This window comes from Podarcis erhardii (genome assembly GCF_964252035.2).
Source record: "Podarcis erhardii genome assembly, chromosome: 2".
Classification (NCBI taxonomy): domain Eukaryota; kingdom Metazoa; phylum Chordata; class Lepidosauria; order Squamata; family Lacertidae; genus Podarcis; species Podarcis erhardii.
The window spans coordinates 102,384,466-102,408,819 of NC_138498.1; the positions used below are offsets into that span (position 1 = coordinate 102,384,466).

At 45.3% G+C, this 24,354-nt stretch overlaps 2 protein-coding genes across 4 annotated transcripts in view; one reads left to right on the forward strand and one right to left on the reverse strand.

Annotated features, from left to right (window-relative positions):
- The window catches only part of PRICKLE2 (prickle planar cell polarity protein 2), a 266,815-nt gene extending 263,092 nt beyond the window's left edge, over positions 1-3,723 (forward strand). For both annotated transcript variants that reach the window (XM_081852494.1, XM_081852495.1), the window contains one exon: positions 994-3,723. In XM_081852494.1, the coding sequence (XP_081708620.1) occupies positions 994-1,862 (869 nt within the window). In that variant the 3' untranslated portion in view covers positions 1,863-3,723. The remainder of the gene's footprint in view (positions 1-993) is intronic.
- Positions 1-24,354, reverse strand: part of LOC309337153 (uncharacterized protein C3orf49) — a 503,307-nt gene that overhangs the window by 316,092 nt on the left and 162,861 nt on the right. The window lies entirely within an intron of this gene.

The following is a 24,354-nucleotide window of genomic DNA, read 5'->3' on the forward strand; positions in this document are numbered from 1 at the left end:
AATGTTGCTGTCCATTCCAAAAGTTATTTATCTGTGGCATAGTTTTTTTGGAAGGAAGAATCTCATTCATATTTTGAATTTTCAGATTGCTTCAAAAAAATTCATTTTGGTTTTAGCGTCTTCACGTATGGCCTGAATAATGTGTATTAGTTGGGGGGGAATGCGTGAAAATGCAAACAGAAAGCAATAGCAAATACATATTTAGATACAGCCATGGTAAGAGCGGCCAATGAGATGGAACAGAGAGTATCTAGAGGCTGCCATTGCTGACGGGTGTCTGAGGAGGAGGAGGGTTCCCTTTCCCTTTCCAGCAGCTGTCTAAGGCAGCAGTGGAATCAAGGGATTGGCGCGAAGTGCAGACTACCTAAATACACCTCCTTTGATGGAGCTCAGTGGGGACAGTCACCCAATAGCCCTTGACCCATCATACCAGTCCCTATCCTTTGTACCGTCTAAGTAATGAAAAACACTGAGTAATGTATTAGGTAAAGGTAAAGGTACCCCTGACCATTAGGTCCAGTCGTGACCGACTCTAGGGTTGTGGCGCTCATCTCACTTTACTGGCCGAGGGAGCCGGTGTATAGCTTCTGGGTCATGTGGCCAGCATGACTAAGCCGCTTCTGGCGAACCAGAGCAGCTCACGGAAATGCCGTTTACATTCCTGTCGGGGCAGTACCTATTTATCTACTTGCACTTTGACGTGCTTTCAAACTGCTAGGTTGGCAGGAGCTGGGACTGAGCAATGGGAGCTCACCCCATTGCAGGGATTCAAACCGCCGACCTTCTGATTGGCAAGTCCTAGGCTCTGTGGTTTAACCCACAGCGCCACCCGTGTCCTCAGTAATGTATTACATACACACAGTTACACTGCCTTTGTAGAAATACAGCATCAGAGGCCAAGTAGCCAGGTTTGCAGTCCAATACCATTGAAGAAATGAACAGAAACCACAGTCTTTAATTCTTTTTCTTTCCCCTCCCCCTTGTTTCCAAAAGGACTCTCTGCGGATGGTGGGGCCAAGCGGCAAGAGCATCTCTCTCGATTTTCCATGCCTGATCTAAGCAAAGATTCTGGAATGAATGTCTCAGAGAAGCTGAGCAACATGGGGACCCTGAATTCCTCCGTCCAGTTCAGGAGCGCCGAGTCTGTCCGGAGCCTACTTTCCGTTCAACAGTACCAAGATATGGAAGCCAACCTGCATGACCTCACCAACCCCATTGGGTACAGGGACACACCGTCCCGTGGAAGGATGCACCAGAGCTTTGACTATGATGGTGGGATGCCGGGGAACAAATTGGCTGGGCAGGAAGGTGCCCGGCATCCCCCCATGAGCGAGCGCACCCCAAGACGAACTAATCTCCGAGATGACGACCGGCGGTATCGCCCCCACAGGCCCCGGCGGTCCAGGCGCTCCCGCTCAGACAACGCCCTTCACCTCGCCAGCGAGCAGAGCTACAAGTTGAAAGAAAGGCCCTCTCTGCGAGCTAGGGAAGACTACGATCAGTTCTTGCAGCAGAGAAGTTGCCGAGAGACGGCAGAGCAGGGTGCACGGAGAAATCTGTATGGCCAGTGTCCAAGGACTGTATCGGACCTTGCTTTGCAGAACCACTTTAGCGAAAGGTGGGGACCCTACTTTGCTGAATACGACTGGTGCTCGACTTGCTCCTCCTCCTCCGAATCTGACAACGAAGGCTACTTCCTCGGGGAACCGATCCCGCAACCCAGCCGCCTCCAGTACGTCACTGGCGAAGAGCTCCTTCACAAATACGGCTCCTACAGCATGCCGAAGTCTTCCACGCTAGGTGGTCGAGGACAATTACACAGCCGGAAAAGGCAAAAGAGCAAAAACTGCATCATAGCATAACCACGTTGCCCAAGCACAGTGTTGGAGAATGTAACTACTTCATCAACTTGCACTGTTGTAGGTCTTAAAAGTGCTTTTCATTGTAACGGAAATACCTGGCGAGCTGGGAGCTGTAAGAAGGAGGTCATAGACAAGGGTCTATAAATAGTCATAATCGTTGGCATGGTGAATATGTTTTGCACATTTTATTTTGGGGATGGAGGGAGGGATAAAATTTATTTTAGCATGTAATCGTCACAAATTTACCTCCTTCCCACAAGTAGCTGCCACCCACTTAATACACAGTTCACCCTCATCTTTTAAGTTGCCATTGTTTTCTATAACCAGCTTCTAGTTAATTTTCTCTCTCCTGATTTTCATTTTCATCACCTGCTTTTGGTCATTCTTCTGCCAGATTGTGTAAGTTATTTCCATTATTGTTCTGTAAATGCAAAGAAAATGAGAGTTTGGAGAAAAATATTTTTGTATTTTGTAATATCAGAGGAATTTCTGTATCTTAGGAGTCCCTGGGAAACTCATGCATATCCATCATGCTTTTCAGCTAGAGCTAAACAAACCGAGCTTTCTCTTTTGCCATCAGATTTTTTTTCTGGATCAGCAAGGCTTTCCTTTCCGTACCTGCTCTAAAAGCAAAAGAGCCTCTTATAAATTCATTAGCTCTTGCGGAGGCCTACAGGGTTGCTTTTAAATAATAATAATAATAATAATAATAATCTACTAACACTTGCATTTTATGTTATTCTGTAAAACAAATACAGGCGTCTGTTACCGAAACGAAATTAAAAAAACAAACGTTGCTGTTTTTCCAACGACATTTAAGAAAAACCCGTAACCACCAAATGTTTGGGAAAAGAACCCAGGTCTAAGAAGGAAGTTTACATCTATTTGGAGAGGGCTGGAGTCGCTAAAAAAAATAATTCAGCTACTTTTGGGAGGATAGACCAAAACAGTTGTAAATGGTTCAGTTGTGTGGTGTCAGCATGAACTTGTTTTGAGTATAGAATTGTTTTCTGGTGCTCTAGTTTCCTGGCATTTGTTAACTGCTGTTCATTACCAAGAGGTAACTTCAACACTGCCTTCTTCTGAAATTCATAATGAAACGAATACATCCTAATCATGTCAGACTTAAAGCCTACCCTTGGGAGATAAACACTTCAAACCCATTACGAAGGCAGTTTGAAGGGCCTATCCTCAGGGTAGAATGGAGTCCATTCTTTGGAAGTAGAACAAAGCAACAACAGCTTCAACATGGTAGTTATATACATAGGGCTCAAAGTGTACTGTGTGCTATGGTGGATGTGATTTTTTTCTCTGTATGCTTTAAACAATTGGGAGATTGACACCCAGATGTGTTCTATATCGTTTTCAGATGAGACAGCGGGAAAGAAGGAAATTCTTTTTTTCTTTTTTTCCCTTTTGGTTGTTGTACTTTTTACTACAGGGCTGTAAAACGGGTTTCAGTAGACCCCCAGCTAAATAGGATCTTGCCAGCTTACAACACCTGCGGAGAACTGGGTGGCTCTGTTAGAACAAGAGTCAATGGGAATAGATGGCAAAACCCAAATTGGTGTGAGTGGAATGGGGCAGACAAACAAACAGACAGGTGTGGGAGCCCTGACTCCAGTTGGACCTAAGAAATGGGGTCTTTGGGCCTGCTCCAGCTCCACTGTGGAACAGGCCTTGGATCAATGTACTTGTAACGCTGAGGGAACAGATGGCCTTGCCTATTGGAAAGCAGTGACTTGGAAGGAAATCTCAGATACGGATGTATCCATAGCACAGCTAAGAATCTTTTTGTTGTGCATCAGGAGAATGTGATAATTATGATTTTTTTTCAAAAAAAAAAATAAAGAAAAAGAAACAAGGTGATGTATAAAAAGAAAGACTTTCTTGGCTTCGATGAATGAACATATTGGCCCAAACAGAAAATATATTGGTGTGTGTTTTTTACTGTAGATTCTATTCGCTGTCATCTCATTAGGGGGTATATATTTATTTCCTTTTGACTCATTTTATGCTCAGTGGAATAGAACCCACAGTGTCTGTTATCATTCTGATGTGCCCCATTGACATCTCACAAGAACACAGTTCCCAATGCATTTCAATGCAGCTTAAGCACACAAAGCTGTCCATGACATATAAGAGAGCAAGGGAACTTGTGTGGGCTGCAGGTTCACCTCATAACCCCTGGATCTTGGGAATGGCAGTACAGTCTGCAGTAATCATTTGACTTACACTCACAGGTGGAAACATCCCATTTTGTCTATCACACATTGTTAACTAGCCATGGTTTATACAAACTGCCACTTCCTGTGTTGCCTTTTCACTTATTGGACAGAACCATGATAACCATGTTAACAACGTTAAATTGATTAGAAATGGTAGACATAAATGGGAAATTTAGAGGGGAGGGAAACCTAGATATGGTTTACTAAATGTATAAGCATGATTCATTTAGGCTGGGGTGGACCCTGTGGTCCTACAGACATTGGTGGACCCCAGATCTCATTTTCCCTGACTCTTGGGCATGCTGGCTGAGGCTGAAAGGGGTTGGCAGTCCAACGACACCTGAAGAACCACCCCTGATTTATGCCCTGGTCAAATTAATCAGTTCTTAGGTTTGTTTTAAGGTATCAGGGCATCAAGAAGTTGGCATATTACATATTAGGCCCAAAGCAACTAATGTGACTGAACCTCCTGGAAAGAAATGAGACTACTGTAGTACTACTACTATTAGCACTAAATTTTATTTATGAAATATTTCATATGAAAAATTCAGCCTTCATTGAACTGTACTACAAGTACATATCCTAACTACATTTTATTCATTTGTTATTTAAATGACCATTTTAATAATAAGATCTTTAAAAATGCAGTTTATCAAAGTGTGACTCAATCAAACATGATTCGAGGATTGCTGTCTATAATGCTGCAATTCTCTGCCTGCCTACCTGGGAGCAAACCCGTTGAACTCAACAAGACTTGCTTCTGAGTAAACATGCATAGCATTAGGCTGTAAATCCCTTAGATGTCTTTAAAGTGCTGTTTTCAGATAAAGGAATGGTTTGTATTTTGGAGGGAGTTGCATATGCATAATACCTTTATCGGTAGTCCATAATTGCCAATAATTATATATAATTACTTCTTGAAATTACATACAGATTGTTAATTGGGGACAGATCGTTAACTGGTGTTAATCAGCATATTCCAGAGAGGTGTAGAGATTCATGGCGATGCATCATGGAGAGGAAAAACACGCATGTGCTGAATTTGACAACCATCACTCTCTGATGCACTGGTGAAACCCCCCCAAATACCAAATGTAAGCCTGTGATTCCACCCTTAACTTCATAAAAGTTTCTATAGCAATTTTAGAGGTTAATGGTGTCAGTCAAAGAAAGAAGGAAGCAGCCAAGAGTTGGCAACATGTTGAATCCTTTATCTATCCGAAGAACAGATTAAGATGTGTGAGTTGGCAAATCGAAACAATTTACTAATGCCATGGGTAGCTCAACACCAGATACTATTGTGTGGACAAAGGCTACATATACCAGCAGTCTTAATATTCTGTGAAGCTAGGCTAAGCCAACAGCTCAATTCTGCACATGCCTCTTGAGAAGTAAGTCTTACTGAGTTTCAACAGGAACTACTACCAGATAAGCATATAGTGCAGCCTACCAAACACAGTAAGACTTCCAAGTAATGATGCCATGGTTGGCCAACAAGATGTATAACGCTACTTATATGAAGCCCAAACAGGCTGGCTGGTCAAGTGAATTCAGAAGGCCAGGGTAGCTACCTTTGACAGGGCAAGTCAGTCCCTGAGTGTGGGCCAGTTGTGGGCCATTATTATCAAGTCACCTTATCAGAAAACCACCTAAACAAGTGTTTGTCTTGTGTGTATACTGTGTGTGTGTGTGTGTGTGTGTGTGTGTGTGTGTGTGTATATATATATATATATATATATATAGTATACTATATACTGTATACTGTATATATGTGTATACTGTATACACACACACACAAACACACATTAATCCTGCACACATTATCCATCTACACATACCATCTTTCCTGCTCCTATTAGGTGCAATTGGCTGTTGCCCTGAGATCAAGTCCACATAAGTCCATTGATTAAAAGCATGGGGAAGACAATGTGAATGGAAGAAGAAGCCTTTACGCCATCCTTGTAGCTGGCTTCTCCCCTGGGACTTAAGTGGATCTTTGCCTGGAGGATGAAGCCGACCATAGAAAGGTCTAATGAATTCCTCCAGGCTTATGATAAATACTACAGGTGAATCACTGGTGTTAATGAATTGGATCCCAAACAACAGGAAGCTAAAGCAAACCACACCCACATTTTTGGTCCACCTGTACTCTACAGACAAAACCGAGGGTTGGCTCCTGTTAGAAAGTGTCCGCGATCAAAGCAAGACGAAAGCAGGGACATCTGGGCATGCTTTTATTGCAGGAAGCCCCATCAATGGAAAGGGTTCGCAGAAAAAGAATCCTAAGGCAGCAGGGGCTTGGAGAGAGCAATTTAGTGCACTGGGGTCATAAAAATGCGGGGAGTTGCGATAATCACAGCTAAGAAAATGACTGTATGTCGTAACAGAAGAAAGTCCCTTGGTGGCAGGCAGGTATTATAATAGGCAGTTTGTAAGGAGAGCTGATAAGGGACGTGGGTGGCGCTGTGGGTTAAACCACAGAGCCTAGGGCTTGCCAATCAGAAGTCCCAGCGGTTCGAATCCCTGCGACGGAGTGAGCTCCCGTTGCTCAGTCCCAGCTCCTGCCAACCTAGCAGTTCAAAAGCACGTCAAAGTGCAAGTAGATAAATCGGTACCGCTCCGGCGGGAAGGTAAACGGCGTTTCCGTGCGCTGCTCTGATTCACCAGAAGTAGCTTAGTCATACTGGCCACATGACCCGGAAACTGTACGCCGGCTCCCTCGGCCAATAAATCGAGATGAGTGCTGCAACCCCAGAGTCGGTCACAAATGGACCTAATGGTCAGGGGTCCCTTTACCTTTAAGGAGAGCCGATGACAGTAGCTTTTGTTTGCTTGCCCAGTAAGGCTCTACGTTATTTTCTCAGGGAAACGCTTAACAAGGTAGAGAACTTCAAACAAGGGGTGGTAATCCCTGGAAGTGGAGACTTAAATGATGCAAAGGACACTAACATGGGCACGAGAATAAAATAAGTAATACATGTTGGAAATGTAAAGAAAAAGAAGGATCTTTTTATCACATGTGGTGGGAATGTAAGAAAGCGAAAAGCTTCTGGGAAATGATATACAATGAGATGAAAAAGATGTTGAAATATACATTTATGGGAAAAACCAGAAGCATTTTTACTTGGCATTGTAGGGGAGGATATTAACAGACAGGATAGTAAATGGTTTTTATATAACGAGGGGTGGGATAGTCCAGGCACAGGTTCCTGCTAAAATAGCCAAAGTTATTGCAGATCGTGGTCTTGTTAACAGAGAATCAGAATGGTAGAGTTGGAAAGGACCCAAGGGCCATTTTGTCCTACAGTGCAGGAATTCAGGTAAGGCTCCCATGACAGATGGCCACCCAACCTCTGCTTTAAAACCTCCAAGGAAGAAGAGTCCACAACCTCCCGTGGAAGACAGGTCTTAGTGAGGGTGCATACACCTGGGTGTTTGAGAATGGTTTAGTTGAGATTCCTGGATTGCAGAGGATTGGGCTAGATGACCCTCAAGGGGTTCCTTCTAACTCAATGATGCTATGATTATATGATCAGCGGAACTTAATCTCTGCTAGGCAAGTCCGTTAACTGACAGGCTTCCTCTTAAGATCCTATTCGTCTTAAAGATGCAGTAACATAGATCAGCATGGGGGGGTGCCCACAAAGGGGGCTGCAGAATAGGAAAGATGAAATGTGGGGTGGTCTGTGTGCAACAGAGATTCCGTGTTCCATAAAGAGAGGAGCGGAAAGAGAGATGCAACTCCTTAATGTTAGTTGTTGCTCCACCGTGGAGTCTCGGGACAGAGTGACGGCCATCTGTGAAGTCGCCAGAAGAAAGCTGTGTGTGGCACCAAACCCAAAGGCTCTTTCCTCCTCGTCTGTTTCCATTTTGAGGGCCTCGGAGCAACATCTGCAAGAAATCAAGTGCAGGATCCCATGCTGCAGCAATATGCCAAATTCCAGCGTGCAAGTCGGGCCCTGCTCTTAGCCGTTTTGTGTGTGAGCCTCTCTTAAAGTTCTCCTTGAAAACCGGGCTGTGTCAAAATGCATCTAACCCTGTTTGGATCATCTGAGCTGCATCTGTATCTTTTTAGCAGTATATGTATATATATTAAAAAATGCAATTTCCAGCCCTTCCAAGGATTGGAGCAATGAGCACTTTTGGTTGGGGAGAAGAAAGCTGCCTCAATGAGTTGTGAAAAATCTTGGCTGCTGACTGCCAGCATCGATGAATCAACTAACAGTTGCTCTGCATGAAAATGGCAAGATCTGAATTCAAATGGAAATAGGTGGAGTGGACCTGTACTTAAAGGCAATCTGCAAGAGCTCTTCTATTGGTTCGTGTGATCTGGAGATGAACCCTTGAATTCCACTGGGATAAAACACATTATCTAAGAGCATAAGTACATAAGAAGAGTCTCTTGGATCAGCCCATCTAGTCTGGCATCCTGCTCTCACCATGGCCAACCAAATGTTATGGGAAGCTCAAAAATAGGACCTGAGCCCCATAACATTCTCCTTACATAGAGGTCCCAGCAGCTGGCATTCCTGTACCTCCACTGCCTCCTGCTTGAAAACACAGGAGACGCGAGTGCTCTTGCGCTCAGCTCCTGCTTGCAGTATATTCCCAGAGGCATCTGGTTGGCTAGATGGGTCATTGGTCTGATCCAGCAGGCTTTTCTTATGTTCAGCAACAGATTCCTAAAAATAGAGGCCGTTCCTGGTAAACTGGAACAGTCGGAACATATGGCTAAGCCTTATCTGCAGTTCCTCTTCCCAAAATTGGGGAGTGATTGCTATAAAAGAACAGACACATCAAAAGCAGAGTAAGAGCCCCACCACTTTCAGTTGGAAATATGTCAAGGCCTGTTTGTCTAGTGTCCACTTTATTCCTTCCAACATGCCGCCCCCGCCCCCTTGTTTGGGTATTGTCCCCACATTCGCAGAAGAGGTAAAAGGTAAAGGACCCCTGGTCCAGTCAAAGGCGACTATGGAGTTGCAGCGCTCATCTCACTTTCAGGCAGGGAGCCAGCGTTCGTCCACAGACAGCTTTCTGGATCATGTGTGCAGCATGGCCAAACCGCTTCTGACACAGCAGGACACCGTGATGAGTGCCAGAGTACACAGAAACGCCGTTTACCTTCCCACCACAGTGGTACCTATTCATCTACATGCATAGGTGTGCTTTCAAATTTCTAGGTTGGCAGGATCTGGGACAGAGCAACGGGAACTCACCCCGTCGAGCAGATTTGAACCACCGATCTTCAGATCGGTAAGCCCCAGAGGCTCGGTGGTTTAGACCACAGCGCCACCCGCTGTGTGAGTCAAAAGCTCACAGGTGTTAAGGCGGGATCATTTCCATGACCCAAAATATTCAGTTCTGCAGCACTGCAGATTGTGAGCGACGCTTTACGTTGACATTGTGGTGGAAACACCAGCATGCTCACACCCGGGTCCCAGCTGAATTCAGAACTTTTTGGTCACTGCATTCCTAACCTTCATAGCAAAGGTGAAAGAGACAATCTAAGGGCTGTGGGTTTGATGCCACATGTTCGGCGAACAGATTCCTGCATTGCAGGGGCTTGGACTAGATGACCCTCGTGGTCCCTTCCAATTCTGCAATTCTGTGATTCAAAGAAGGAAACCCGGTAACTCTAACACTTATGCCTTGAACAAGATTCTTGGATGCAAGCAACCTACAAGCAAGTTGACAACACCGGTACTAAAGAGAGCAGAGCAAAGAGTTAAAATGTATTGTCTGTGTCTCTCCCCCCCCCCCCCGCCAAGCATTTGCTATCAGGTACGTGAGGAAACTGTTAACGCTTCCTGCTCATCTATGATTAACTGCTTCTGACACAATGGATGGAAGGAGCTACACCAGCCGGCTGTGTTCTGCTTTGTAGCCATCTGGCCCCACTTGCTGCATCCCTCTTTCTCCACAGGCCACGCTCTGGACGTCCTGCGTAAGGGCAGATGTGTGCCTTCGAAAGGTATTTCCCTCAGAGCGTTCCTTGTCGTAGGAAATTGTGACCTTAATCTCCTCCTCCTTATTCCCTTAAAAGGTGGCTGGGCCGAAGGCGAGACGCAATAGAGACACAGCTAATTTCGTGTGTTGGAAGAGTAAGAGAGCATCTCTCTTGAGGAACGTTCTCAAGGGTGTTTTCAGGCGTTGGGGCCTGAGACCAAATAACAACATATGGATGCAACAAACACACTTGCAAGCATTATTGTTATACAGACTGTGGCATAAGCTTGTCAGGGAATGGGTGCCAGCTTCTGCTCCAGGACCAGGGTGCCCTCACTTGCACCCACTGCCTGTTTATTCGATTTATACCCCGGCCTTTCCTCTCAGGAGCGCAAGGTCACATACCCTGCTCTCCCCTCTCCTCATTTATCTTCACAGAAACCCTGTGAGGTAGGTTAGGCTGAGAGACTGTGACTGGCCCAAGATCACCCACAAAGCTTTAGGCTGAGTGGGGATTCGAACCCTCATCTCCCAGGTCATAGCAGAGCACTCTAACCACTGCACCACATTGACTCTCATTATGCATTCATTATGTGAAGTGCCTCTAATTATTTGATTTGCCAGCTAAAGTCCACCACCTCTCTGTCACCCCCTCCCTTCTCTCCACAAGATGCTTTTGACACCTATGGCCTTGGAGTTAGCTAATGTGGCCTTACTTTTCTCCTCACATAATGGTGTATCTCTCTCTCTCTCTCTCTCTGTGTGTGTGTGTGTGTGTGTGTGTGAGAGAGAGAGAGAGAGAGAATGCTAGGGTAAGATTATTAGCGATCAGGTTATTTTTTCCTTACCCTGCAATACCCATCTTTGGGTAGACACAATTTGGGTGATGACAAAGGACTTTCTCCTCTCCTTCCAATGCAAATATGCTCCAGTGATTCCAAACTACATTAGTAATTCAGAACCAGATGTATCTGCCCATCTAAATTGTCATGGAGTGATAAAAATCAACCTGGAGTGATCTTGAGTTCCCTTTGTGTGCCGCAGAAGCACTGGGGGTATGACTTGCCATTGGTGATGAAGGGGGCCTGCTGCTTTTTCTCCTTTCTCTTTCTTCGGCTCCCTCAGTTTTGATTTCCCCATCATGTGTGCCGGAGAGGGGGTGATGAAGAACAAGGTAGCCAGTGTGCTGCTGGAACAAGGTCTGGACTTGTGTTCGCAGCTGGGGAGATTTAATGAGGCTGCGTGCTGGCCAGCTTCCTTATTGACAGGGCTGTCTGAGCTTGGACGGTCAAGGTGTTTGTTCTGCTGATGAGTTGCCTGGCAGCCAGCGTCTTGGGCACCCAAGCGGCTCTGGCTATTCAGAAGTAGCTAGCCAGTGGCATTGAAGCAAGGCTTGGCTCGATGCTTCACTGTTTTCATCAGAGCGGCATAACAGCTGAGGCCCAGCCCTGCTAAGCAAGTACGGCATGAGAAGCTTTTTCTGCGAAGACTCAACATCCATACAGAGACCATTTTCCTCTCATCTCTATGATTCTTGGTTGTAACCCTGAGGTGTGGTCAGGCTAATGGAACAAGCAGAACAGCACACCCTCCAACACTTGGAAGCCAAAATCTGGGACGCCGTCTTCCCAGACACCATCCTCCCATTCCTTATTGCAGAAGCATGATGGCGGCCATTTGGGTTGCCATGATCTCACATGATTTCGGGCCTCAATTCCCCCCCTCAAAAAAGTGCTTGGGCACAAGATTATGGCCTTGAAACAAGTGGTTTTCTTCCCAGGGGGTGGAATCGCAACATGAAATTACGAACCAAATGGCTGCCATGCTTTTCCCCAAAAGAATGGATTGTCCCTCTTTTTCAAGACACTTGTGGGTTATGGAACAGGCCAATGGTAGAGCTCTCAAAGGAGAGGCATTTTGGAACAGGGCTCAGCTTTTATCCACCTCCTCTGTGTGTGTGTGTGAGGGGGGGGAGCGGGGAGGAAGGAAAGCAGGCAGGCAGGCAGGCAGGCAGGCAGGCAGGAAGGAAGGAAGGAAGGAAGCTGAATAGCCAATCTTGCCTTGTGCTAGGCTGAGAAGAAGCACAGAGGCTTGACTTGCTCTCTGTGCTGAATCCAAAGCTATGACTTTGGGAACACACCTAGAAACCTAATGGGGGAACAAGCTCTGTTGGAACGTTAATGCTGCAAGCCCTTCCCTCTTATCCTCAGGTGGTATATACAGTGGTACCTCGGGTTACATACGCTTCAGGTTAAATACGCTTCAGGTTACAGACTCCGCTAACCCAGAAATAGTGCTTCAGGTTAAGAACTTTGCTTCAGGATGAGAACAGAAATCGTGCAGTGGCGGCGCAGCGGTAGCAGCAGGCCCCATTAGCTAAAGTGGTGCTGCAGGTTAAGAACAGTTTCAGGTTAAGTACAGACCTCCAGAATGAATTAAGTACTTAACCTGAGGTACCACTGTATGTATAAATAAAACCAATACAGTACAAAGACAACATCATCTCCAGTTTCCTTTCCCAGAAAACCAAACTTGAGATATGCACGGGAATCTCTCTCCGCCTGGAGTTTGGGGTGCATGTAACTTTTTAAAAAAATACTAAATAAATATTAGTTCAGAACCAGTCTGTGAAATGTTTAGGCTTCTCATATTCTGGAGGCTATTGTGGTAAAAATGGCTGCTTTGTCAATGGGCAACCTAAGGGGCGGGGGGAAATAGTTTCTTGGAGACAAGCATTAGAAGAATGTAAAAGAAAATAAGGGGGCTGGTGGCAGTTTGCTTAAATACATAGCAACTCATCATTATTCAGAACTCATACACCATCATGAAGTGAAATAAACATAGAGGCTAATTTCCCATTTCACTAATGGCTTTCCTGCCCAAATCACCCTAGGTCAAGTGGCCGGCTGGTGGCATATTCGACAGATGAGGAGACATTATCACATGGGCAGCTATGTGCGCAAGGCCAAGCGACAAGGCCATCCTGCCTCTCTTGTCCCATGAGCCCTCAGCCCTTCTACTGCAGGGCTGACACAGCATCTGTCAGATTAAAAATAGAATGGAAGGCCTAAGGCTACCATTGCAGTCCATCTGTGGTCCAGAGGCTTGATGGAGAAAGGGAGAATGGGATGGCCTGGATGACCCAGGATTTCTCCATGCCTCACTCCTCTTTCAGTATCAGCAGGACCTCTAAAGTCAGGGAAAGTGAGACTGCCATGGGCCAAGGAAGACACGGAGATGTGAAATCTGGCGGCACTACTGCTGCCCAAGGATGGATAAAACGGTCAGTTTTCCTTTCTTTCTAATTTTCCCAGTCTTTTCAGTTCATCACACTTCCATACCGTGAAAATTCATAAGCATTTTAGTGCAAATTTCTCCCAAAATACACATTTTTTGCATGCAATTTTGGCTAATATATACTTTTTTTTAAAAAAAAGCAATTTTCCCTGATAGAATGTATTTTGAATGTTATTTTAACGGATGTATGTACACTTTGAATTCATGTAACCAGTACTTTCTTGGAGAATTGCACGGCATGGTTTGGATAAGTGTGGATTTCAAAGGATGCCTGTGTTTCGATTTGTGTGTTGTTTTGGAAGGTGCAAATTAGTGCAAATTTCCCCACCATCTCATTTGATGCCATCTGTGCCCATTTCCTGAAGCAAACTCAGTGAAATAGCCTGGTCCAGGGGCTGCTCTGTCTTCCTCTATGGCAGATTTGGCTGGTTATTTTGTGCGATTTGGACACACAGGCCTTCCCCTAGCTCTGGGTGCTTCCACACAGCTGCTTATGGTGCTGCTCCTGCATGAAAATTCTGCACAGTGTCCACAGGCTGGCATCCTCATCAACATGCCACCCCATATTATTTCCCCATCTAATCTAGATTTACTGCTCCCACTGAAAAGCCAATAAACAATTAAAATAACAGCAACGCGGAAATGGCAAATCCAGATTAAACAGAAGGGGGGAAGATATCAGATGGCTTTTTGATGAGGACACTGTGAAAAAACTACAATGCATGTGTTGGAAATCACATGCATCCTGTCCTTTTGAGCCTTGCTTAACATGGGCGACACACCATACTTTCATTGGTGACACATGTGGACATCCATGTATGTTTACAAACCCCACCCAGTGTCTCCTGGTGTGAGAAAAAATTATAGTCTTAGACCTACACATGTGACAATGTTGAAAAGCTACTGAAATGGATAGCTTTCGATTTATGGCTGCAGAAGCTGCTAGATGCTCCCACTGGGCAAGACAAAGCCAGTAGCCGCAGACTTCCTAGGTCTGTTGTAGATCCAAGCAAATTTCATCACGTTGCTCTCTCATTTGCCACTGTCAAGATCTAAACGCAAGGTGATATCTGCCGTGACTGCTGAGTCTTTGGACTGGCATGCTTATTATGTTTCTACAGAATTGTGCAGGCAGATCTAATTAACTGAACCTGAGAACTCTATTTATGCAATATAATTTCCTCCTCTGCCCACTGTACAGTCAGACCCCTGCTGCTTTCATTTTGGCTCAAGACTTTATATTGCATGGTGTGATTATGGAATCATTTTGGAGAAGAGGCATTCTGTCCAAACTGTAGAAGAGGTAACAATATGTTCTGCTCCCCTCCCTGCAGTCTCAATAAGAATTGCCCTCCCCGCTATAATTAAATAAAGGAAAAAATGCAGACACAGTAGCATGCTAGCCAGCTAGCATAACACTACATCATGAGCATATTTTGTTGGGGAAATTACAGGTAAGGGGTCAAGAAGGCTAGGAGGTGATAAAAGATGACTTGTCCTTATTTTCTCTCACACACACTCCAGGCAGTGGGGACATGCTAGGTAGGAGTGGAAAACAATAGAAACGTATTGGGATATGGACTACAATGCTTGAGGAAAACAGAGAGAAAGCAACAAGCTCTGGAAAGTGTTTTTTGGGAGGGGCAGGTATCTGTCACTCTCTGGAGATATAATGTGAAACAGTGGGGTTTGCTGCTAGAGCATTGCAGCTGTGTACTTCCACCTATGCTCAAACTAATAACTTGTAAATAAACTTACATATCACACAATGCCATTAAGCTCCAATGACCCCTCTGTAAGGAAACCAAACCCAGGTAAGCATGTGCTCCTGGAACTTCTCACTACTTGGCTAAAGCATGACAAGCACAGCGATATATCCACCACAAAATGTGCGATGGACCTACCTGCTGAAGCAGTCCTCCCTCCCCCAGGGAATCTAGTAGCAATTTTATCTGACAGGAGGATATCAGTTATGCCCAAGGAAATGGACAACTGGATCCAGTGGGAGACGATCTGTCTTTCACAGCAGTGCTGAGTTTGCTCGAAAGAATGAACAAAACAAGGTCAGCCGTAATATGCTAATTCAATCTGAGTAAGTGACACATGTGGAAGAATGCATAATTCAGTCAATCACGTCAAGTATGAATTAATTCACAAACGTGGTCATGAATGGCAAAATGTTGGAGTACTTTGGTCTGTTTCCGTCGAAAGGCTGCAAACCGGTGCTCTTGTGAGAGGGGAAAAGTGAACTTTACAACCTGGAGTGGAAGGAGGGCAGGGTCTATAGCAGAGTAGGCTTTTGTTACAGATAGGTAGCCGTGTTGGTCTGCCATAGTCAAAACAAAATAAAAAAATTCCTTCCAGTAGCACCTTAAAGACCAACTAAGTTAGTTCTTGGTATGAGCTTTCGTGTGCATGCACACAGTGTATCTGAAGAAGTGTGCATGCACACGAAAGCTCATACCAAGAACTAACTTAGTTGGTCTTTAAGGTGCTACTGGAAGGAATTTTTTTATTTTGTTTAGGCTTTTGTTGTAAGTGAGCAGGATGGATCCTGAGTAAGGGGCAGGTACATGGGACGTGGGTGGCACTGTGGGTTAAACCACAGAGCCTAGGACTTGCCGCTCAGAAGGTCGGCGGTTCGAATCCCCGCGACGGGGTGAGCTCCTGTTGTTTGGTCCCAGCTCCTGCCAACCTAGCAGTTCGAAAGCACGTCAAAGTGCAAGTAGATAAATAGGGACCGCTCTAGCGGGAAGGTAAACAGCATTTCCGTGCACTGCTCTGGTTCGCCAGAAGCAGCTTAGTCATGCTGGCCACATGACCCGGAAGCTGTCTGTGGACAAATGCCGGCTCCCTCGGCCAATAAAGCGAGACGAGCGCTGCAACCCCAGAGTCGGCCACGACTGGACCTAATGGTCAGGGGTCCCTTTAACTTTTAAGGGGCAGGTTCCCCACAACTCCCCGTATACCTCCCAGGGCAAGGGTTGCTCGCATGATGCCTTCCAGAGGGTGTTGGACTCCCATCAGATGCCATCCAGCATGGCCAACGATCAAGAATGATGGGTGTTTTAGTCCAGAACACCTGAAGGGCAACACCACCTGTCCTATGGGAATGAAAGGCCATGTCATGAGCTGCCCCCTGTGGTGAGCAAGGGAACTGCAGGTGGTGGCTTTCAAATGAAGGACTGTACCCTCAGCCCCCAGGGTGGTCTCCATCCACTCAGCCTGGCCATTGGAATCTCCTGGACAGAAAAGAGCGTGGCAGTCAGGCCTGGCGTTAGCAGCTAGTCAGATCAGGCACTGACCAAGGGCCAGGAGCTCAGAGGGGCCTTTTCACCAACCAAGCCTAACCCTGCTGCCACTAGCCATGATGCGCAGCCTCTTACCCACCTGACTGACCCCCTCCCTGCAAGGCCCTTGGATGACTGGATATGTTGAGACAGCAAGTGAGTCATTCAATGGGAAACGTTCAGCTCCCATGTGTGGCAGACACCCACCCATCAAATTGTTTCCATACCTAAACTGCCCAAACCAATGGTTTTCAACCAGTGTGTCGTGGCACCCTGGGTTGCATTGAATGAGGGTCAGAGGTGCCAAGGGCAACACTGACCTCTGTCCCTCTTTCCTTCCCTCCCTCCTCTGATGCCCTCTCACATCTCTAACTCCCAAAGGTTTGCATTTGTTGCCGCAGCTCTGACTGCATGTTCTACAGGTGAATGGTGGCTCTGGGGCTGGCCGGGGGGTGCTGGCTGCCAGGAGCTGAGGCGGTCTCAAAGTAAGCAAGCAAGCAGGTGAGGGAGCCCAGCCAGCCAGTCCGCCAGTTCTTGCTGTTGGGAATGGACAGGCAAGAGGGAGGCCAGGCAGGCAGGCAGATTGAATGTAGTTGGTCAGGGGAGCCATGGACTTTAAAAGGTTGAAAACCTCTTACGCGATCCATGTTGGATTACTGTAACGCGCTCTATGTGGAGCTAACTTTGAAGGTGACCCAGAAACTACAACTAATCCAGAATGTGGCAGCTAGACTGGTGACTGGGAGTGGCTGCCGAGACCATATACGTAACACCGGTCCTGAAAGACCTACATTGGCTCCCAGTACGTTTCTGAGCACAATTCAAAGTGTTGGTGCTGACCTTTAAGGCCCTAAATGGCCTTGGTCCTTTATACCTGAAGGAACATGTCCACCCCATCGTTCAGCCCGGACATTGAGGTCCAGCATCAAGGGCCTTCTGGCAGTTCCCTCACTGCGAGAAGTGAGGTTACAGGGAACCAGGCAGAGGGCCTTCTCGGTAGTGGCGCCCTCCCATCAGATGTCAAGGAAATAAGCAACTATCTGACTTTTAGAAGACATCTAAAGGCAGCCCTGTTTAGGGAAGTTTTTAATGTCTGGTGTTTTATCGTGTTTTTAATATTCTCTTGGGAGTTGTCCAGAGTGGGCAGGGGCATAAATACTAAGTTGTTGTGGTGGTGGTGGCTGTTGTTGTTGTCAGTGCTTTTTATTTTTTACAACAAAATGTTTAGGGGTACTCTCATTTTCCTACACATATTGAAATACTGCCCTTCAGTGAGGCCAAAATTAGATTCACAAAATGTTTAGGGGTATGCATACCCCCCGCGTCCCCCCAGAAAAAAGCACTAATGATGATGATGATTAATGAATCCTCCCTCTATAGTAGATAAGAATTATTGTGGAGAAAGAAGCCACTGATACAAGGTGTAAGCAAGGTAAGGCACATGGAGTGGGTGTGGATGTGGAGTTTCTGATGCACTTGGAAAAATCTATTCTAAAACAAAAACAAAAACCCTTGACTGCTCTCAGTGGTTGCTGCTACAGAGAGAGAGAAAATATAAAAAACCTGAAAATGTGTATGCATACATCGAGAATGAAAATTTATCTGACTGAAATAATCCTTACCTGTGAAAAATAATCAGGACTGGCAGGCCTCACTAAGATAGTTATCACTCTATGACAATTGGTGTTTATTTAGCAGTCAGATTGGTAAAGCCCTCAGCGAGTTCATTTTCCCTCTTTATTTGTGTAATTTCGCTCACACTCTGAAGACGGAAAAGGCCTATGCTCTGCTGCATCTAAGGATTTTCTTCTCTAAGTCAGTGCCTTTAATCTTAAATTACGTGCCTCATAAATATTCTTTCTAGGCTGACACAGGATTAGAGTCAAGCTGCTTTATTTTGGCGCTTGGTTTTAATTAGTTTGCTTTTGTGTCTGCACCACACTCGCTCTTCATCACAAATTCATTATTTACATTTCCAGCATCTTAACTAATTCAAAACACATATTGATGTGGGGGAAATAAAGGGAGACAAATGCAGGTCAAACATCTGGGCACATTCCAATTAATAATTACAATTTGCATTGTTCAAGAAATGTGCCAGAATTTATATAGTGCCTCTTAGGGGTTGTTATTAACATTGTCTGTTATGTTTATCATTCTATTGATTTGCATTAGAGGGACAATATTGTTGCTGTCACTGTGGGATAAATGTTAGCAGGTTCCTTTGCTCAGGGAAAATGGGCTCCTGGTGAATTTGATGGCAAGGTGGCAACTGATTTTAGCAGGATCTGAGACTTGAAACACATTTTCAGGAACAATTTTGTACTTATTTATTTGAGGATTTATAATCCACTTTTCGGCTCACACGAATTAACTTGATGACCTTCATCTTGCTTTCTTGCTGAGCACATCAATCATCCAGTCACAGTAAAATTGATTTTTTTTTACACATCCATACTGTTCATGCTCCCCCCCCCCCGCCATGTGTGAATAAAGTCTATCTTCACCATTAATCTCTACAATAGTAACTGAAGTATATCAGGGTACATGCAATTTTATTTTTTACTTAGAATCATAGAATTGTAGAGTTGGAAGGGACCATGAGGGTCATCTAGTCCAACTCCCTGCAATGCAGGGATCTTTTGCCCAATGTGGGGCTTGAACCCACAACCCTGAGATTAAGAGTCTCATGTTCTGCCAATTGAGCTATCTAACTAATATATAAGATGCTTCATGGCCTGAGGCCGTGAGTGTGTGTGTGTGTGTGAGTGAGTGAGTGAGAGAGAGAGAGAGAATGAATTCATGAGTGGGTGGAAAAAATCCCATGGCAATTGGCCAAGAGGGCGGCTGGCACCTGGCTGCCCCCTTAAATAGGCTGGGGGTGTGCTCTATGTGGGGCTTCACTCACGCTTGACCCAGAAGCTCCTGCACAACTGCTGACAGGAGTAAGGCCTTGTGAACATATAGCACCTGTGCTCAGAGATCCGCACTTCCTGCTTCTACCACATTCTTGAGTCTTCAGCTAGAAGATCAATTATTCTCACGCCGGCAGGACTTGGGGAGTGGGGAAAAGAAGCAAAAACACTTTGAGTCCTTCACTTTCTTGAGAGTTAAAGAAACGCAATGAGCTAAGGAGAAGGAAGTCTCCGAAGTGCCTATCTGTTGTACAGCCCACTTGCCCCTTTCTTAGATTTTTGCAATGGTTGAAAGTGGTTGGAGAATCAAACAATGTCACCTCTCCCAACTAGCACACAACGGAAGATCCTGCACACCCAGTGCAGCTAATCCATAAACTTGAAGCCTCTTTCCTTCTGACACAGTGCCACTTAGAGGTGTCAAGCGTACAAGCTGTCTTCAGACAACTCCAGGGGACATGCTAGGACTTTTCCTAAGACCTTTGGCGGTTCTATTTCTGACCCTAAAATGAATAGAGACATCACTGCTCAGATTGGAGAGCTTGTTACAAGGAACCAGGCAGAGGGCCTTCTCGGTAGTGGCGCCTGCCCTGTGGAACGCCCTCCCACCAGATATCAAAGAGAACAACAACTACCAAACTTTTAGAAGACATCTGAAGGCAGCCCTGTTTAGGGAAGCTTTTAATATTTGATGTATTACTGTATTTTAATATTTGGTTGGAGGCCGCCCAGAGTGGCTTGGGGGGCCCGGCCAGATGGGCGGGGTATAAATGATAAATTATTATTATTATTATTATTATTATTATTATTATTATTATTATTATTATTTACACCAGAGTCCCACTCCAGGGATGGGGAACCAGTGGCCCTCCAGATATTGGTGGACTTTGATCTCTACCAGCTTCACCCAGCATGACCAATGGTCAGGGGTGCTGGGAACTGGAGCTCAACAACAACCGGAGGGGCACAGGTTTCCCCATCTGAAATATACTCAGAGTCAAGAGTGGATTTCATGCTCTCTATTCAACTCATAGTGGTGAGGAGGAATGAATGTCCCCCCCAAATATCTGCTCTATATACATTATTTACACAATGGGCTGCACGTGATTGTCTAATTCCGGGATTCTCCTGTAGGCCAATCAGGTTGTGGATTCACTTCCACCTGGAGCTGGATTGGGTGGCTCATGCGGACCAATCATACTGCTGCATTGTTCTAGGACCAATCAGACTGCTGCATTCTGAATCCTATTGTTCTAGGACCAATCAGACTGCTGCATTTTGGATCCTATTGTTCTAGGACCAATCAGACTACTGCATTTTGGATCCTATTCAACTTAGTACATAACACCATCCTTGCTGTAGACCTTTGGCCCAGGACAACAATGAAGAACCACCATGGTGCAGCGGTTAGAGTGCTGGACTAGGGAGACAAATCCATAATCCATCATGAAGTGGCCTTGGGCCAGTCACTATTCCTCAGTCTAACCTAACAATGGCGGACAGGGAAGCTGTACCACACTTGTCAAAAGAACAGGTTATAAATGCAAGGAATGCCAGTGTTCTGTAACCAGAATCATCGATTCCTTTGATCAAACGTTCCTCTGCCCATATATGTTGTTTATTCCAGTACCGGCATTTTCCCAACTTTGCAGACTTTGCTAAAATCAGTTTCAAAGTTCTGGGTATCGAGACCGCTTGAAACATTTCCTAGATGTTCATTTCGCTGGAAGAGCTGATGCCCAGATTAGATAGCAGACACACAACCCCACAAACAGCGCCGCAGCTCAGCCCCGTCAGCACCCATCCAGCTGCCTCCCTGACATTTCACAGCCCACCCACTCCACTTTCTTCATCCCAAAGTTATAATTTCCTTGATGACTTTCTCTCCCCGAGTTTACGCTGAGCACCAAGATCACCATCTGTTATTTGCCTTCTTTTCGAAGTTCAAAGATTTTGCTTCAAGAGAGAAATACATTGTATGTTGTAATTTTCCCCCAACAAAGAATTCCCTCCCGCTCCTCAAACAAAAAAAGTATGGCGTGTTGGAGATTAACAAATAATAAGAAGGGGAGGATTAATGGCAGAACCATAGCTCATTCAATTTAATGGGATTTCTAACAAGCTGTATCTATCTTACGTTAGCTTTTCCTCTCTCTTTTTTCAGGCTCTCGGAGTAATCTACAAATGTAATTAGAAATGTTATTTCTTGCTTCAGGCTGTGAAAACTGAAGCTCGTGAAACTGAAGAATGGGACTTTCTCAAAGAGAAATGATCCACTTTCTAAGAATAGGGTGCTGTCAAATAGCACAACAGAGAAGAAGGGGTGCTGGAGAAAAATCAATCCTAGCAGATCGTGGGGATTGCTTAGCTATGGTGGTCTGTGCATAATAATAATAATAATTTTTATTTATATCCCGCCCTCCCAGGCCAAAGCCAGGCTCATTTCAGGACTGGATTGTTGCAATGCACTTTAGTAGATGTGATTTGACCTTTGGTATGCAAGCTGCAGCTGAAGCTGAATGTGGGGGAGATTGTTGAGTGGAGTGGCTGACCACAAACATGGAACACAAGTTCTAAAGGAAATGCTGTTGGTGTAGGATGTGAACGAGGGGTTAAATTACACTTGCTCTCCTTTTATTATTTTACTTATTAGATTTGTATACTGCCCTATACAAATACAGTGGTACCTCGGGTTGCAAACACCTCGGGTTACAAACACTTCGGGTTACAGACTCCGCTAACCCGGAAGTAGTACCTCGGGTTAAGAACTTTACCTCAGGATGAGAACAGAAATCGCGTGGTGATGGCGCAGCAGCAGCAGGAGGCCCCATTAGCTAAAGTGGTACCTCAGGTGAAGAACAGTTTCAGGTTAAGAACGGACCTTCGGAACGAATTAAGTTCGTAAACAGAGGTACCACTGTACTGTATGAAGGTAGCCAGTGGAGGCTGACTGAAGTTGGTGGGGCAGTTCCTCCTGTGTCCAAATGGAGAAGCAAAGCACTGAATTGAATGGAGAAGCCAAACTTTATTAAAAGAAAGAGATTTGAAAAAGAGAGCAGGGACAGAGGGCAGATTTGCTTGGGATCTCAAACAGCGAGACAAAATGCACAGGGCTTCTGCATTTAACATCAGCGACAACCAGCCAAGGAAGCCTTTTCATTATTTTTTTTACAGAGACTGGGAGCATCACCAAACCCAAACAGAGAAAATACCCCACCATGGTCATTGGATAGGGAGGGGGAATCTTTTGAGGAGTCCGGATGGGTTTGTTTTGTTTTGTGTGGTTGTTGCTGCCCAGCATGGTCACACTGCGAGGTCTGTTGCCCGTAGAAACCACTTTTCCCGTGGGTGACCTGGGTCCGTTTAAAACAACAACCGATTACACATGTGACACGTCCAATGGCTTAGCTGTGGAAAAGCCTCATTAGCACTGCAACCTCCCACCAGCACCCTGGGGGAAAAAGAGAGAGGCATTCCTGGCTCTGAGGAGCTTCTGTGAAGCGATCCTTGTCCCCCAGCAGGGTTTGCATTCAAGAACAGAAAGCTCAAAGTGCCGATGATCCTTTGGGAACATCCTTGTCCCTTGGTAAAGAGATTCATCACTTGGTTACTTGTGGGGAAGCTGGCATGGTTTCTAAAGGGAGGCCTGGTCGCGGGTAATTGATTTTTGAGCTAGCAAAATATGCAAACGCCTGGGTATCTTTCGGCATGGGGTACGGCTGAAAAGCACGCTGCAGTCTTGGCCATCGTTGGCAACTGTGGGGAATGTTTCAAGAGCATTTAGCACCACAGCCACCTTCAAAAATGTAAGAAGGGGTGCAGGTTTTTTTTTTGGGGGGGGGCAAAGTTGTTGAGCTTTTTCTTCTTGCAAAATCTCAACCAAAAATGAGTTTTTGAGCTACTTTTAATGAAAATCGCCAGAATCTACACAACCAACATGGGCTGCCATACGTCCAGATTTTCCTGGACATTTGAGTGATTTCTGCCTGGATGCTGCTTAAGTTGACTGAATACTAGCTACATCTGGAAAATTCTGGACATGTGGCAAGCCAGTTTTTTTGTCCTCCTGGGAAATGCTACTTGTTAAGTTGTGGGTGAACATATCAGACAACACAGCGATTCTTCGGACAGCTCTTGTTTATTCACAGGCCAGAACAGAACTGAACTGAAGGGTTCAGCCAACCTGCTTATATAGAGCTCAACTACAAGGCAACAGTAACAACTTTCTGTAACTATCCAATCACTGAATGTCACTTTCAATTCCTTATTTACATAAGTGGACCTGAGTGAAAACTATCTACAGTATCCCCCTGGTGGCCCAGGGTGAGAACTTCAGTACATTACACTACTGTTGAATTTCTGCCTGCTGTGCTTAAAAGCATACAGTTGCTGTCATGAATAAAGTCACAGGTGGGGCAGGCCCAGCATGCTGGCAAATGGTTGTGTAAAATCTAAGCTTTGTCTCCCAAGGCCAGATTGCTTTATGATTATTGTGACATTGCACCAACACTGATAACCATCCGTCTGAACTGGGAAGGTAGGGAATATGCCCCTCTACTCTGTGTGCAAAAGACAGACAGAGAAAGATCTTAAGGCATTTTTTAAGCTAGTTGAAAGGAGAGGAACTGGGGCCCGTAACAACTCAGCATCCTGCGTATCAGAAGATGTGACTCTTGGGGTCTCTAGGCAGAGTGATAAGCAATTGGAGGGGTACTCTTCATTAAAGGAGGATTTTTTCAGGTTTGCAAGAGTGTGGCTTTGATTCTGCTAGAGTGGGAAATAGCATTCTAGTGGCTTCTGTTGGTGAAGGCAGGGA